Source organism: Colius striatus, chromosome 23 (assembly GCF_028858725.1).
Source record: "Colius striatus isolate bColStr4 chromosome 23, bColStr4.1.hap1, whole genome shotgun sequence".
Lineage (NCBI taxonomy): Eukaryota > Metazoa > Chordata > Aves > Coliiformes > Coliidae > Colius > Colius striatus.
The window spans coordinates 5,493,306-5,507,284 of record NC_084781.1 but is presented as its reverse complement, the minus strand read 5'-3'; the positions used below and the strand labels follow the sequence as shown (position 1 = coordinate 5,507,284).

The 13,979-nt window shown below is 59.2% G+C and overlaps 1 protein-coding gene across 1 annotated transcript; it reads right to left on the bottom strand.

The window, feature by feature from the left end:
• Positions 1-844: 844 nt before the first annotated feature.
• Positions 845-13,059, bottom strand: ABCG4 (ATP binding cassette subfamily G member 4). The gene is made up of 15 exons (XM_062013981.1): positions 12,976-13,059; positions 9,892-10,129; positions 7,590-7,707; positions 7,375-7,507; positions 7,082-7,132; positions 6,781-6,926; positions 6,389-6,512; positions 6,023-6,137; positions 5,628-5,767; positions 5,220-5,318; positions 4,893-5,061; positions 4,244-4,344; positions 3,890-4,048; positions 3,605-3,723; positions 845-3,495 (listed from the first exon to the last, which is right to left on the bottom strand). The coding sequence occupies exons 2-15, from the start codon at positions 10,118-10,120 to the stop codon at positions 3,270-3,272; spliced, it is 1,929 nt and encodes a 642-aa protein (XP_061869965.1). The 5' UTR covers positions 10,121-10,129; positions 12,976-13,059; the 3' UTR covers positions 845-3,269.
• Positions 13,060-13,979: the final 920 nt, after the last annotated feature.

Genomic DNA, 13,979 nt, shown 5'->3' with positions numbered 1-13,979 from the left:
ACCTGCCTGCACGCTCCCCCCAGCTCCTCCCTCCACACCCTGATGAAGGGGTGCCCAGTGCTGTACCCAGACACACATCTTCCCTTGCATCCCCTCTGGCCACTTGGGGGTTGAGCATCCAAGCAGTACACTATAAATATAAGTTTTATTGATGTGTGAAATCCAACAAGTACAGCTGACATCTCTGAAAGACTGAAATAAGCTGCAACACCTACATCTACTCAACAGCTCCCCGGGGCCCTCTGGACACTGGCAAGTACCAGCAACAAGCTGAGACTCGGGCACTCTGTCTCTGGGGGGCACTTACCTGCATGAGCGGCACAGCCCGGAGAGCCAGGTGAAACCTTCCAGCAGCCCCATGCTTCTCCTGGAGATCAGGGGCTCACCTCCACCCTGCCCAGTTCCTGCCAGGCTGCAGCTGTGGGCAGTGATGTCCTGGCCCAGCTTCGCAGCTCCCTCCCAGCAAGGCAGAAGGACCATGACAAATGCCACCCACATGCGGCTACCACAGCAGAGGTATGGCCAAGTGAGCAGACTCCCTCCACCTTTGAGCTGTTACTTCCCTCTTGTTTTGGCAAACAGCCCCCCACAAAAGAGCAGCTCACCTCTGGTAATGTGGAAACATGGGTTCCAATAGCTGCATCCCCCTATACAAACTCTGCTGCACATGGGCACAGCGGAGGAACCACGGGACGCACACAGAGATCCCAGGCTGCCCGTGCCACCGGGAGCTCCTGCAGCACAGGGACAGGACAAGTGGTGTCCATGGACAGCGAGAAGGAAACACTGGTTTATTGCCTGATTTGAGAAAGGGGTGAAACCCTGGGAGAAGCCCCATCCCCTCCCTCCTCTAGCCCAGTCTCCCTTCCAGCAAACCCAAGCACCAGCTGGGTGCTGATGCATTTGCTCTTCCTGTGCACGTGACAAAGGTGGACTGGACATGCATGGAGGTGAGAGACCAGACCCCTGCCTGCAATCACAGCACGCATGAGGGATGGGCATTACCCAAAACAACCCTTCCTGAGGGCTGAAGGAACCAGGCTAAGGGGCTGAAGCTGTTTCAGATCCGTTGGGATTCAACCAGTGCTCCCATGGAGGAGCCTGAACCACATCCTCATCCATTCAAAGTGCGCTACAAGGGAAGGCAGAGGGCAGGAGGGGAGAGAAGGTGTGGGGGAAGAAGCCTGCTCTCCTCCATCACACTCCTCATGATTATCCAGACGCATTCCTTGGTGGGATTCCTGCAGCCAGAAGCACCCACGGCCTCACTGCCCTGGTCTGCTAAAGCACATCCTTGCTGCTGCATGCCAGTCCAGCATGAGGCTGCTCCTCGCTCGCTCACTGGTGCTGCCAGCCACCCCATCCTAGAGGATGGCCCAAGCAGCCACCTCTAGGAACCACTGGCCCTGGCAGCCTCCCTGGGGGAGCACCCTCAGCCCAGCAGCACACGCTGCCTCAGCCCAAGAGCAGGACACAAGTGGGGCATCAGTCCTGTCAAGTCTCACAGGCAGTGAGATGGAGAAGGGTGACAGCTTGCAGCTCCATCCTGCCCCTGGCTCCCTGCCCACCCATCCAGCTAAGGACAGAGCAGACACAGGGACTGTTCCCCACTGGACTGTGCCCCTGTGGCTGCAGCTCGCAGCAGCGTGCTCAGGAGCCTACAGCCCCCCAGCGTGGCATGGGTCCATGCAGGGCATGGCTCAGGGCTGGCAGGCAGGGAAGAGCCAGGAGCAGAGGGGAATTTTGTGACAAACAGCAGTAAGTCAGACAAGAGCCCCTGGGGAAAACCCCAATGCTCAGCATGGAAAGGGTGTCAGGGCATGTCCTGCTTCCAGCCACTCTGCAGGAGAGCCCCATGGGTACAATGTCCTTGCACCGATGCTGTCCAGGCAGGGGAAACCTGACCTTGCACAGTGCCCAGCGCCACTGCTGCCACATGCCTGCCATGGCCTGCCACAGCCCAGCCCAGCTGTGTGCAGCAGTCCAAACATGAGCCAGCAAAAGCAAAGAACAGTCTTGAGGATTTTGCTGAGATCTGGCATTTGCCCTGCCATCCCTGGCTGCTCAGAGTGCCAGCAGCAGCAGCTCATAGACTGCACTTGGACCAGGGCCCAGCATGCCAGGATGGGGCACAGCCACCTTCCCCGTGCCTGTGCTCACTAAAAAGCAGTGGGTTCCCTGTTCTGCTGAGACAGCCACAGTAGTGCTGGGAGGAAGAGGAGTGAGGAGCAAGATGGTGCAAGGGAAGAGCTCAGAGGCAGCTCTTCTGCTGCACTAGAGGCTCCAGTGACGGCATGGATGAGCCTGGCCTTCCTTTCCAGCTGCCTGGCACCGGCAGGTGTGGGAACCTAAATCCTCCCCACTTCATGCAGTACTTGAAGTGACCAGTCACTTCTCTCCACGTTGGCCAATTTTACCCTCTTGGCTCAGACCCTAAAGACAACAGGGACTGAACGTGAAACTCCCTGAGGTCTGAGAATACTGTCCCGTTCTCACACTTGCTGCCACAGCCCCAAGTTTGAAGATCCCATCCCTGAGGATGGCATTTGAGTAGGAGTCTAAGACAGAGCCCCAAGTCCTTCTGTGCCTGCTGGCTCCCTCTCCCCTCCATGCAGACTGGGAAGCAGTGAGGTTCATAAAAAAAGAAAGAAATTAAAATAAAGAGAAAGGACAGAGGATTTGTGCAGAAATAAAAAGGGGATGCAGCAATTTCTGTGGCTGCTGCAACAGGAAACACTAAAGCCTTGTGCAACTTGGCCAATTGCATCTTTGGGCTCTTCTTTGCATTGACACATGTGCTGCTGGCAGGCTGAGCCACGGGGCTGGGAGCTGCACTGCTAGTCCTCAAGCTGCAGAGTTCTCATCCCAATCCTCACCCTGCAGGGCTCTTGTCCCAGCTGCAGCCCTGAGCTCAGGCAGCCCCGGGGCTCTGCTCCCCTCCTGCCTGAGGGGCTGTCGCCATGGCAGGGCTGTGTCCCACTGTGCTTGGAGAAGAAGGGCAGTGCCGGGCAGGGCTGGCAGGGGTGGTAGTCCTGGGGGAGAGGGATGGCACATGCCAGGGCTGTACGAAACTTTTGCAATGAAGAGTGTGTGGAGAGGTTAAAACAGTTTCGAGCTGTCTCAAAACCCTTCTCGACTGAGCCAGGCCTGGCTGGCATCCAGCGCCGCCTCCGCCGTGGTCCGTGACCCGCTGGGAGCACTGTGTCCTCCTGCAGAACATCTCTCGCAGCAGGCCAGGCCCAGTAAGGGCACTGGGCCCCACAGCCCCTTTATCTCTCGGATTTGACTTTGTACCTGAGGACCAGGTAAGCCAGCAGCCGCAGGATGATGAAGAAGATGCCCAGGATGAGAAAGTCCAGGTAGAGCTTGGCCTCCTCCACATCCAGCTCCTGCAGGATCTTGATGGGTTTTTGGAAAGGGCAGAATTCCTCGAGGCACTCCAGGTCCTCACGCTCCATGGCATAGATGGTGAGAATGACTCCCTCGAAGCCGTACCTAGGGCAGAGCACACCGGGAGTGTCACTGCATGGACAGGCATCCCACTTCTCTTGCCAGCACGTGGAAGCCCACGGCAGGAGCTTCTGGCCAGAGCACAGGGTCCCACCTGACATAGGAGACGTAGGAGCTCCACTGCAGGTAGGTGGGGATGGTCTTGAAGCTGACAAAGAAGCCCGAGAAGAGCAGGACGGGGATGGCAGTGACGGGTCCCACAAATGTGGCCACCTGGAGAGCAGAGGCTGCTGAGTGTCATGGCCCTGTCCAGGCACGCTGCTTGTCGCATTCACTCTTGCCTTTGGGCAGCACTTCCCTCCACCTCTCTCTGTCATAGCACCCCTGCAATTCTCCTCCAGCCTCCAAGGAGGAGGGTAAAGCCTGGACCCCATCTGACCTGTAAGGAAGTGGAAGCAGCTCCAATGAGAAGTCCAAGGGACTGGGCTACCAGGGCCGTGGCGGTGGCTAGTGCAGAGAAGAGGAGGAAGCGTGTGGCTTCAGGTGGCTGCCCTGTCATCCAGTACACGATGCTGCAGTATGCGATGGGGCAGATCACCTGGAGAGGGGCAAGTAGAGACACTGCTCTGCTGGCCCCATGGCTATCCTCACCCCACAGAGCCTCCTGGGGTGTGGAGGGCTGCAGGGACACCTCAGCAGCCAGTCTGGGGTGTTGAGGTAGCCAAGCAACTGGCTGTTCCAAAGAAGGCACATCCAGTGTTGGTGCCATGCTTCAGATCAGCCAAAAACTCACCTGGAAGGGCACATCTGCCATGGTCTTTGCCAGATAATAGGCTTTCAGGCTGTACCAGTAGTTTAGGTGCTCTCTCAGGAATACAGACATCTCCTGGGGGACTGCACAGAGACAAGGAGTTATCAGCCAGCAGAGCCCTAGCCTGGGCTGCTCCAGCACCCACTGCCACCCCCCCTGGCACAGGCAGATGTGATGCTGGCCCAGCACAGAGCACCAGGCAGCCTCCTGCCTGTGCCATGGGCTGTCCTCAGTGACTGACATGGGAACTTTCTGCAAAGTCAGCTCGCCTGGGGGATTTTGGACAAACTTTGTGAGGAAGTGAAAGAGAGGTGAAGCAGCTAAAAACGCAGCTTTACAGACATTCTCTCAGAAAAACCCCCCAATTCAGCATCCTGCTTTGAGACAGCAAACACACACAGCCAAACATTAAACAAAGGGCAACACTGGGATACATCCAGACAGATTTCCTCTGCTTCTTTGTCTGATTGGGGTTTTTCTTCCCTCTCCTCTCTTATTTTCTTGCTTTTGTCCAATTCATCTGGCTCCAGCACACACCACTCAGACGCCACAGTCCCACACAGCTGGAGCACCCGCCATGCCCCGAGGGCTGGGAGCAGCCAGTGGGTGCTGGGGGAAAGGAGCTCCTTACAGGTGAGGATGGTGGGCATCAGAGCAGCAAACATGAGGAAAAGCATGGAGAAGAAGAGAAAGCCGGTGTTGTTGAAGACTTTGCCTGCGTCGTTGCCAATGTGCAGGTAGAGCAGCCCGATCAGCACCCCGATGCAGATGTGGGACATGAACCGCAGGTGGGTCAGCACCTGTGAGCAGAGGGCACCGGGGCTCAGCAAGGCAGGGCCACATCCTATGAGTATCCCAGGGGTCACAGAAGGGTGAGCCCTACTCCAGTCCCCAGCCAACTGCTGTCCCTGCCTGCCCCCTGTTCCCCCAGCCCTGGCACAGCCTCCCCTGCTCTCACCGTGTCCCTTAGGATGCAGATAAAAGTTCTCTTGAAGAGGATACAGAACTGAGTTGAAGTGCTGGTGGCAAACGTGTGGCTCTCGATGTGGTCCACATCCTGCAAGAGCATGGGCAAGTCAGGGATACAGGTCAAATTCACTACTAGGACAGCACCCAAATACTGCCAAGTGCCCCTTGTGAGCAGCCCTGGTGAGAACAGGCACTGCCAGCTGCAAGCACTGAGCACTGGCTCAAGACAAGTGGAGGCTGGCTGAATACCACCATGCTTCCCACCATGTCCAAGGGGCTCTGGGCATCACAGGATACCCATGCATCGAGGGGAAGGGAACCTGAGGTGTCCCTGGGTGGGCACTGCATTACCTGCCACTCTCCATCACTGCAGGAGGCTCCTCTCATCCCCACTCACCGTCACGCAGTGTGCTGGGCATGATGGATCTGTCTTGTCAGGGCTGCTCTTCTTCTCAGCCATGGTGCACATGCCATTCTGGACGGCACGGAACAGGACAGGGTTGAGGTCCCCATACTCTCCTGAGGCCACCTCAATAACTGTGGAAGAGGACAGGACCCCTGAGAGCTGCTGAGTTGGCCCCTGCCATCACTTTGCTCAGCCTGCCTGGATAACGTCCCATACCCTGCAATGCTGCACCACATAGCAGCACTGCCTAGATGCTACCTAAAGGGAAGGGCATGGGCAGCCCTGCTGCCTTGGCAATCTGGGGCAATGATGGGCAGCCCCTAGGGCTTGGGCACCTTGCCACCCTCTGCTCCCCTCAACGGCCCCGGCTGCAGCACAACACTCACTGAAGTCAGCAGGGTTGTGGTAGGTGGGACAGTGGAGGCCAAGACCCTTCAGGTAGGGGATGAGATTGGTCACAATGCCTTTGAAGATGCACTGGCCCTGGCTCAGGATGTACAGCTGCAAGAAAAAAACACAGGCTATGGGGGGTACAGAGCAGCCAGGGGCACTGTCACCTGCTCCTACCCACCTCCCTGCCATAGGGTGACACAGGGCACCCTTGCCAGACCCCATCCATCACGGCTCTGTGCCACACAAGCCCAACGTCAAACGTTGGCAGCCCACTCCTCCCCCATGGCCTCTCTCCCAGCTCCTGGGGTCAGAAGCACCCTGTCCCCCTGAAGAATCTGTTGTCCTAGCCCAGCCCAAACCTTGTCGAACATCTCAAAGAGCTTGGCGCTGGGCTGGTGGATGGTGCAGATGATGGTGCGCCCACCCTGAGCCAGGGACCGCATCAGGGAGACCACCTGGAAGCAGGAGGCACTGTCCAGACCGCTGTGGCCACACAGGATGGGGTGGAGAAGAAAAGAGACAGTAGAGAGAAGAGAGGATAATTGAGAAGGGGAAATGCACACCCTAAAAATGCCCCCACTTGCATCCCACCTTGTGGGCACCCTCCTCTCAGGTCACTGGAGAAGCTGCAGTCCTCTTGGAGCCCAGGAGGGCACAGTTATGTGTCCCCTCAGGTCCCACAGCCCAGCTGTGCTTCAGAGGGTGCTGGCCCCCCTGCTGTCCCCTGGCCAGGGAAGCCTTGGCCCCTCACCTCGTGGGCTCATCGAAGAACATGACCGGTGGGTTGTTCACCAGCTCCAGGGCGATGGCCAGCCGCTTGCGCTGCCCCCCCGACAGCGACATGGTGCGTGTGTAGGAACACTCCAGCAGCCCCAGGGCTGTCAGGATCTCATTCACCTGCAAGACAGCCTCATTGTGGGCTCCCATGGACCCTCACCCCATCCCTGCCACCTCCTTTCAGACCTCCATCACTGGAAGCTTCTCAGCATCCCCTCAGGGCCCTCCCTTCCCTACTGTCCCTGTGTCTTGGACCCACTTTCCTCTGCACTTACCAGCTCCTTCTTCACCTCCTGCTTCTCACTCAGCTTCAAGTTAGCAGAGACCTGCAGGGAGAGGATGGGCAAGGAAACAGGACTGTCAGATGTAGGAAATGGAACTGGCTGTGCTGTGGCCCTGTCCCTGCCCAGCTGAGGACTGGGAACAGTGTCTCAGGGTGCAGGGAGCAAGAACAGTAGGATTTTGCTCTCGTATCCCAGAGCCCTTGGAAGTGGCTCATGTTAGTGTGGGCTGAGTGCCCGAGGACACAGCCCACGGATGCCCCACAGAGCCCTGTCAGGCTGCTCACCATCATGGCCTCCAGCACAGTAAGGTGTGGCAGGAGCATGTCATCCTGCATGATGTAGCAGGACATCTTGCGGAAGGTGCGCAGGTCCCGTGGACGGCCATTGACCAGGATCTGGCCCTTCATGCCCGTCTCCCTGTGGGATAAGAGGCATGGGGGCATGGAGCACAGGGTCCCAGCCCTGCACCACACAGCTCCCTGCACTCCCCCAGCCTCACCTGTATCCCGCCAGGATGTTCATTAATGTGGACTTCCCAGCACCTGAGGGCCCCATGATCCCAATGAGCTCCCGCTGGCAGAACTTCCCTGACAGGCATTTGAGGAGAGTCTTGTACCCTGGAGGGGGAGAGCAACATGAGTCCAGCTTCCCAGAGCAGCAGTACTACAGCATGCCATCCCAGCAACTGGGGGACCTCAGGACCTCCATGTGTCATGCCAGGGACTGCATGTGCTTGGAGACCATCTCCACCAGCATCCCCAATGCTGCAGCCACAGCAGCTGTCATTTCCAACATGATCCCTGACCCTGTTCCTTGGCTGACCCCACTAACTTCCAGCACTGAAGAGGCACATGCCCTGGATCACAGCAAAGACCAAGGAAATCCTCAGGTCAGTGCACATAGCTGCTAAAGAAGATTACCAGGCTGTGACATTTGCCTCAGGTATGTTGTCAGGTCCCAATCCCAGGGCCAGTGGAGAGAGGCAGTGAGATGTGGGGTAACATGGAGCAGGTCGACTCTGCAAGCCCCCATCATTGGCATTCACACCATGACATCCAGCAGCAGCCACTGCTAATCAGACCTGGAATTATCTCTGCTTTAAATGTGTCTGATTAGCATTTTCTGGCAGAAGGAACATGATGAGTTGGAAGTAAGGGACAGGCACAGCCTCAGGCTCTCAGGAGCTGCCTCCAAAACGCAGCCCTGGCAATGGGGGCAATGTGGCTAGGACCACACTGAACCATACACCAAGTCCGAGCATCTCCCTGATGGCAATGTCACCTCCCCACGGGGGCTGAGGGCAATGCATCCACCCGCGGCACACAGACTGGGGCAAACCTCAGGGCCACAGCTGCTGCTGCTGCTGCTGCTGCTGCTGGGCAGTGGGCTCAGCGTGCCCCGAGCAGCGCTGCACCGGCCCCCGCGCACAGCCGCGCACCGCCCCGCACCGCGCACCGCCCCGCACCGCGCACGGCCCCGCACCGCGCATGCCGCTCACGTCGGCGCCACTGCAGCTTGCGCAGCGGTTACTCGCGTTCATTGACTGCCAGTAACCTCCTGCTTCAGCACAGCGGGCACCCGGCTGCATTCTGGGGGTTCTAGCCAAAGGCACTGCGAGCTCCCAGACAGCTTCCCCCGCCTCTGCCTGGCTGGGGGAGAAGAGAAAGGTCCCTCCCCCTGCCACCCCGGCATCCCAGCACCCCTTGGCACGTCCCTGTCCAGTCCAGATGCCTGAGCTCTCCCTCTCCCGTGCAGGGCACTAGCACACTGTCAAGCAGACGATCCCCAGAACTCCTGAATGCTACAGCACACCTTGCTCTGTGCCCTGTCTCCTCCTGGGATGCTTACTCAGCACCCCAAACAGGCAGATCTCATCCTGGGGGATGTTTGGGCTGGTCCCACCGTCTTTCCGTGCCTCAGTTTCCCTAGCTGCAGAGAGAACAGGCTGGGGACAGAGTCAGAGGTCTCATGTGGTGCTCCTGACTGGCCAGAGAATCTGCTGAGCAGTCCTGTGCCCGCGATCTGCTTACCAGCCCCTGCTCATCTGCCTGCCGTCAGCTTCTGCAGATCAGCTCCTGCTCCACCTCAAGGGGCTGCCTGATTGGCATCCCATTAACTGAGAGAGCTAAAGCAGACTACCACCCACCAGCCGCCATCTGCCTCCCCTCTCTCCTCCCTGAGCTCTGGGCCAGAGTCACACATGGGAAAAGGGACCATGGCTTCAGCTGCACAGGGAGCCAGTGGAGAGGAATTCCCCTGCAAACCACACACATTCTACTTGCCAGGCACTGAGCTGGGGCACCCCTTGGGGTCTCCTGCTGTCAGCATGTCTCACAGCCATCATCCCCTAAACAACAGCACTGAGGAAACTCATCCATCCTGGCTGCCCCTGAGCCAGAAAATCTGCCCCATCTCCCCCATGCAGCCCTGGTCAGAGGCTTCTTTAGGACATGGCATCCAGCAAAGACTGCCAGCCACATCATGGCTGAGACAGCACTGGTGGTCAGACCACCCAGCCCATCCCAGCCTGTCCCCCCAGCCCTGCTGCTGCAGGGGCCAGCAGCTCCAGCACGTCCCGCTGAGGCTCCCTGGGTGCAGTCCCCACGGCAGGCAGAGAGCTGAGGCACTCTGTGCTCATAGGGACCGAGGCTGCCTGAAGCAGGAATCCGCAGAGAAACAATGAATGTGGCACAGAGGTGGATGCTGGGGACTGGGGTGAGATCAAGGCATTCAGAAAGCGAGAGAGATGCACCAGCCTTGCAGGCCCCCTGCCCTGCCCTGCCCCAGCTGGCAGCTCCTACCTCTCTTCCTCCACCACGAGCCTTCGCGCACCGAGTAGGACAAGTCAATGAACTCAATGTTGACAGCCGAGCGCTTGGGGAGATGGGAAAACCTCTGGGCCTCTGTGATGTGGTTCTCCACCTTCTTCAAGTGAGTAGTGAGGAGCGGGGCATCTGGGGGGCTGGTGTGGCACACCGTGTCCTCCAGGGCAATGGAGACACACGCGGGATCCATGCCCTTCTCCGCCATCCTGCTGCTCTGTGGGAAACACACAGGGATCCACTCACAGCAGCCCCTCTCACACTCTTTGCTGCTGGTCTCAGGCCTCACTGTCTCCCCTCCACCCTGTGACACTCTGCCTAGCTACAGTCTGGCATTCACAGCTGGATGGAAGGATGGATGTGGCCAAGGCAGCCAAGCCCACGCTGAGGGGCTTGCAGCAAGGAGCAGCTGATCAGCTCCATGCTCAATAATTCATGTACCTCGTGTGGTTGGGTCCAGCTCTGGCAGCAGACCTGGCAGGCTGTTCAGCTCCCTTGGCCCGCTGCTGCTGGGCTCCCTGCTCCCCTCCTGTCCATCATGGGAGGTGCAGGATGAGAGGTGGGAGAGCTGATGCTCTGCCCTCAACAGGGGACACACAGCTGCCTGGATGTCCTAAGGGCTCTCGAGGAACTACCCTTGCCTGGCCTGACCAGGGCTCAGGGTGCATGGGTATGAGGTCCTGCTACCGCCAGTCCTTCTTTGCCTCCTTTGGCTCTTTTCCTCTTCTGGGCTATTACTGGCACAGCACCATGGAGCAAGCCAGTATTTAACTAGGGCCATTTAGTGGTGCTAATACATGCACATCTGCCCAAACATTCTTCTGCCTGCACTGCTCCCCACAACTGGCTGCAGCACGGCCAGGCTCCTCACATCTCTGCTTGGCTTCAGGACTCTCTGCGGTGCTAAGGGAGATGTTGAGCCAAGCAGAGCAGGGAGCACAGTAACCCCAGGTCCCACAGTGGCACCAAAGCCTGGAAGCAAAAAGGAGCCTGAGCATGCTGGGCCCAGCACCCATTTCACCTCGGAGGCTGGGGTCCTGATGCTTTGCTAACCTACATTTTGCTGAGGCGCAGGCTGCAGGCAGCTCCTCGCCAGAGCTGCAATGCACACGCTCCATCCCCTGAACGGGGAAGCCGGCCTCGCGAGGACCTGCGCCGAGATTTCCCCAGCCCTCTCCCCGTTGCAGACAGATCCCTTTTAGGGCTGGAAAAAAGCCAGCCCCAGGGAAGATAAGGTGTGAAGGAGGGCTGCACTCAGACCCCCCCCAGCTCCCGGCAGCCGCCTTGTCTGGGACAGGTTTGGCACAGCGGCTCCACCCGGGCCCGCAAACCCCGGTGATCGCAGCCCCCGGGCGCCAGACCCCCGAGGCAGCGGGGACGGGGGGCAGCGGGCACCAGGCGCCCTCGGGCTCACCTTGACTCCTCCGGCGGGGCGCTGCACGGAGCGCTAACACCCTCAAGCCGCTCTCCGCGGCTTAGCCCGGCTCCGAGGCGAGTGGCAGGGAAGGCGGCTTTGCCGAGGATGCCCTTCCTTCATCCCCGCTCCTCTGGCTCTGTCGCCCGCAGCCCCCCGGGCTGTCCCGGGGAGGGGGCTGCCCGCGGGCCCTTCGCTCCCCGCAGCCTCACCTGGCAGCCTCTCCTCTCCGCGCTGGCACCGGCCGAGCCTCCGCCGCAGCAGCCGCCGCCTCTCGCTCCTCCGCAGACAAAGGGGCGATGCCCGCGGCGGGGCTCAGCGCCGGGAGCCGGGCTGGGCGCTGCCCGCGCCGGGAGCCACCCAGGCTCCGTTCTCCATCCCTCCGCGGGCTGGGCGCGACGGCACCGGGGGGTCTCCGCCCGCAGCGCAGCTGTGGCTAGCGGCCCCCTGAGCCCGGCTGCTGGCCGTGCCCCTCTCCGCACCTTTGTCGCTGCTGCTGCTGCCGCCGGTCGGGGCGCCGGGATGGATCGCCCAGGCAGGCAGCGCTGCCGGGCAGCGAAAAATCCTCTTAAAGGGACCGGCCCTATTTCCTCTCCCCGCAAGCCAGAAAGCCCTGAGCATCCCCGCCTGAGCTTTGCCAGACCGGTATGCACAACCCTTCCTATTGCCTCCTCCTGTTCACGTATGAGGCAGAGCCTACCACAGCTCCATTGTCATCCCAGCCCAAAACCTCTCCGTGGCTACCTCAGCCCAAGCCCCCGTAAGCCCAACACCCTCGAGTCTGTTTCTGCCCCCCTTCAACTCTGCACTAACCTGAGGCAGGGCCCCCACCACCATGCAGCCACCCCAATGGGGGCACAAGGGTGACACTGGGGCTGCGAGGCAGAGCACTGCCTGGGAAGCTCACAGCAGGCACCAAGAGCCAGAGACGGTTGCAAAGGGCCTCAACCCTCAACCCATGCCCAGGGCTTTACTCAGGGGACACGTTCCCCTCTATGGCTCATCCTGTGGGACCTGCCATCCCCCTGCACCTCCACCTCCTGCAGCACCACGCCTGGCTCCATCTTCGCTGTTACTCACACCTCTCACCCACCACAGCACTTAAACATGAAAGACATATGGAAATGAGTGGCACTAACGAGAGTATTAATTAAAAAACCATCTGTTGAGCCAAAGAAAGCTTTCCCCTCCCACAGCCAGCCTTGGGCTGGGACAGAACATAGGGTAATCATTTGGTTCCTTGGTGGACAAGGATCCAGGCAGAGGAGACTGGAGAGCAGTGCAGTTCATAGGGTGGGCAGCAGGAGGGCACAAGGAGGTAGCCATGGAGCAAAGCTCTGCACAGAGCAATAGGTGGTGCAGCCCTGGCCAGGGGACTGTGCCTGTGGCACTGGGATAGTGGGCAGAGACCACACTCCAGCTCTGCCTGATGGCTGCAGCAAGCACAGAGGACAGATTTACTTCTCAGCCCATGTTCTGGAAATACCTGGCAGGAAGAAATTACAACCTGCAGCACTGATGGGACAGATACTTCCACAATATGAACAGACTCACAGGCTACATTCCTCTTAAAAGGGGTATGAGCCTCCTCTAGGAAGCAAAGGGATGCCAATATACAATGTCCCCAAGCCCAGCTGCAGGAAACAGACCCTATTGTCTGCTGCTCACAGAGCACCTCTTGCTGCTGGAGAGCTGAGGGATGAGACCAGAAAAGAAGACAGCCCTGTGAGACAGAGTCCAGAACATCTCTCTTCACAGATGACAGCCTTGGGATGGATAGAGCTTATGGAAGGAGTGCAGTGATGGAGACACAGGGAAACGGACAACAGGGGTGGACACCTCCTTCAGCAAGGGGCCACTGGCCACAGACCTGGCCAGCCCAGCTCTACAGAGAGGAACCTGAAAGGAGACCAAGAGCAGATTTTGAGCTGTTTTGTACCTTCCAGCTCTCAGTGGCAACCCCACCCACAAAACAGGCCCTTACTAAAGGTGAGGAGCTGCTACCTGGACTCACCACATGGCACGTGGCAATCACACTCACAGACGTCGCAGCGCAGGAACCAGCGGGCCCAGCCCAAGTGCTTACTGACACAGGCTGAGATCTTGATGCAGCCGTGGTTGAAGAAGGCTCCCAGGTGGGCCTGGCTGTTGCAAGACAAAGAGCACTTCCCAGTAATGTCCCTCTCACTGATTTCGATCCGACCTCGCAGGCAGATCCCTGCAAGAGCAGGGGGAAGGTACAGTCACAAGGTGCCCACTGGCCCTACAGCCCTCCCACAGCAGGCTGGGGGAAAAGAAGGAGCAAGAGATGTGCCTGCAGCCCTCCCACCTGCTCCCCCTGGGGCTCAGAGTGACAGCACTCACGGAGGCAGGAGGGCTTGGGGGTCCAGCGGCCGTCGGACTGGCAGGTGCTGGCCGCGTCCCCCAGCAGCAGGAAGCCGGGTCGGCAGCTGTAGCGCACCACCGAGCCCACCCACCAGTCATTGCCGTGCACCACCGAGCTGAAATCTGCCTCGGGTCGCCCACAGTTCACTGGGGACAAAGAGGGGTCTGGGATTAGCACCCTGGGCAGCTGTGGGTGCTGGGTAGGATCTGCAGGTGCCTCAGTGGCATTGTGCCCCGAGGACTGGGCTGCTGGAGAGACCCCAGGTAT

Excerpts from the sequence above, each read along its gene's own strand:
- ABCG4 (XM_062013981.1), bottom strand. The coding sequence starts at position 10,120 with ATGGCGGAGAAGGGCATGGATCCCGCGTGTGTCTCCATTGCCCTGGAG. Across the intron at positions 7,133-7,374 it reads CTGTGCTGGAGGCCATGATG|GTCTCTGCTAACTTGAAGCT; the intron begins GTGAGCAGCCTG and ends CTCTCCCTGCAG. Across the intron at positions 4,345-4,892 it reads GATGCCCACCATCCTCACCT|TCCCCCAGGAGATGTCTGTA; the intron begins GTAAGGAGCTCC and ends GTCTCTGTGCAG.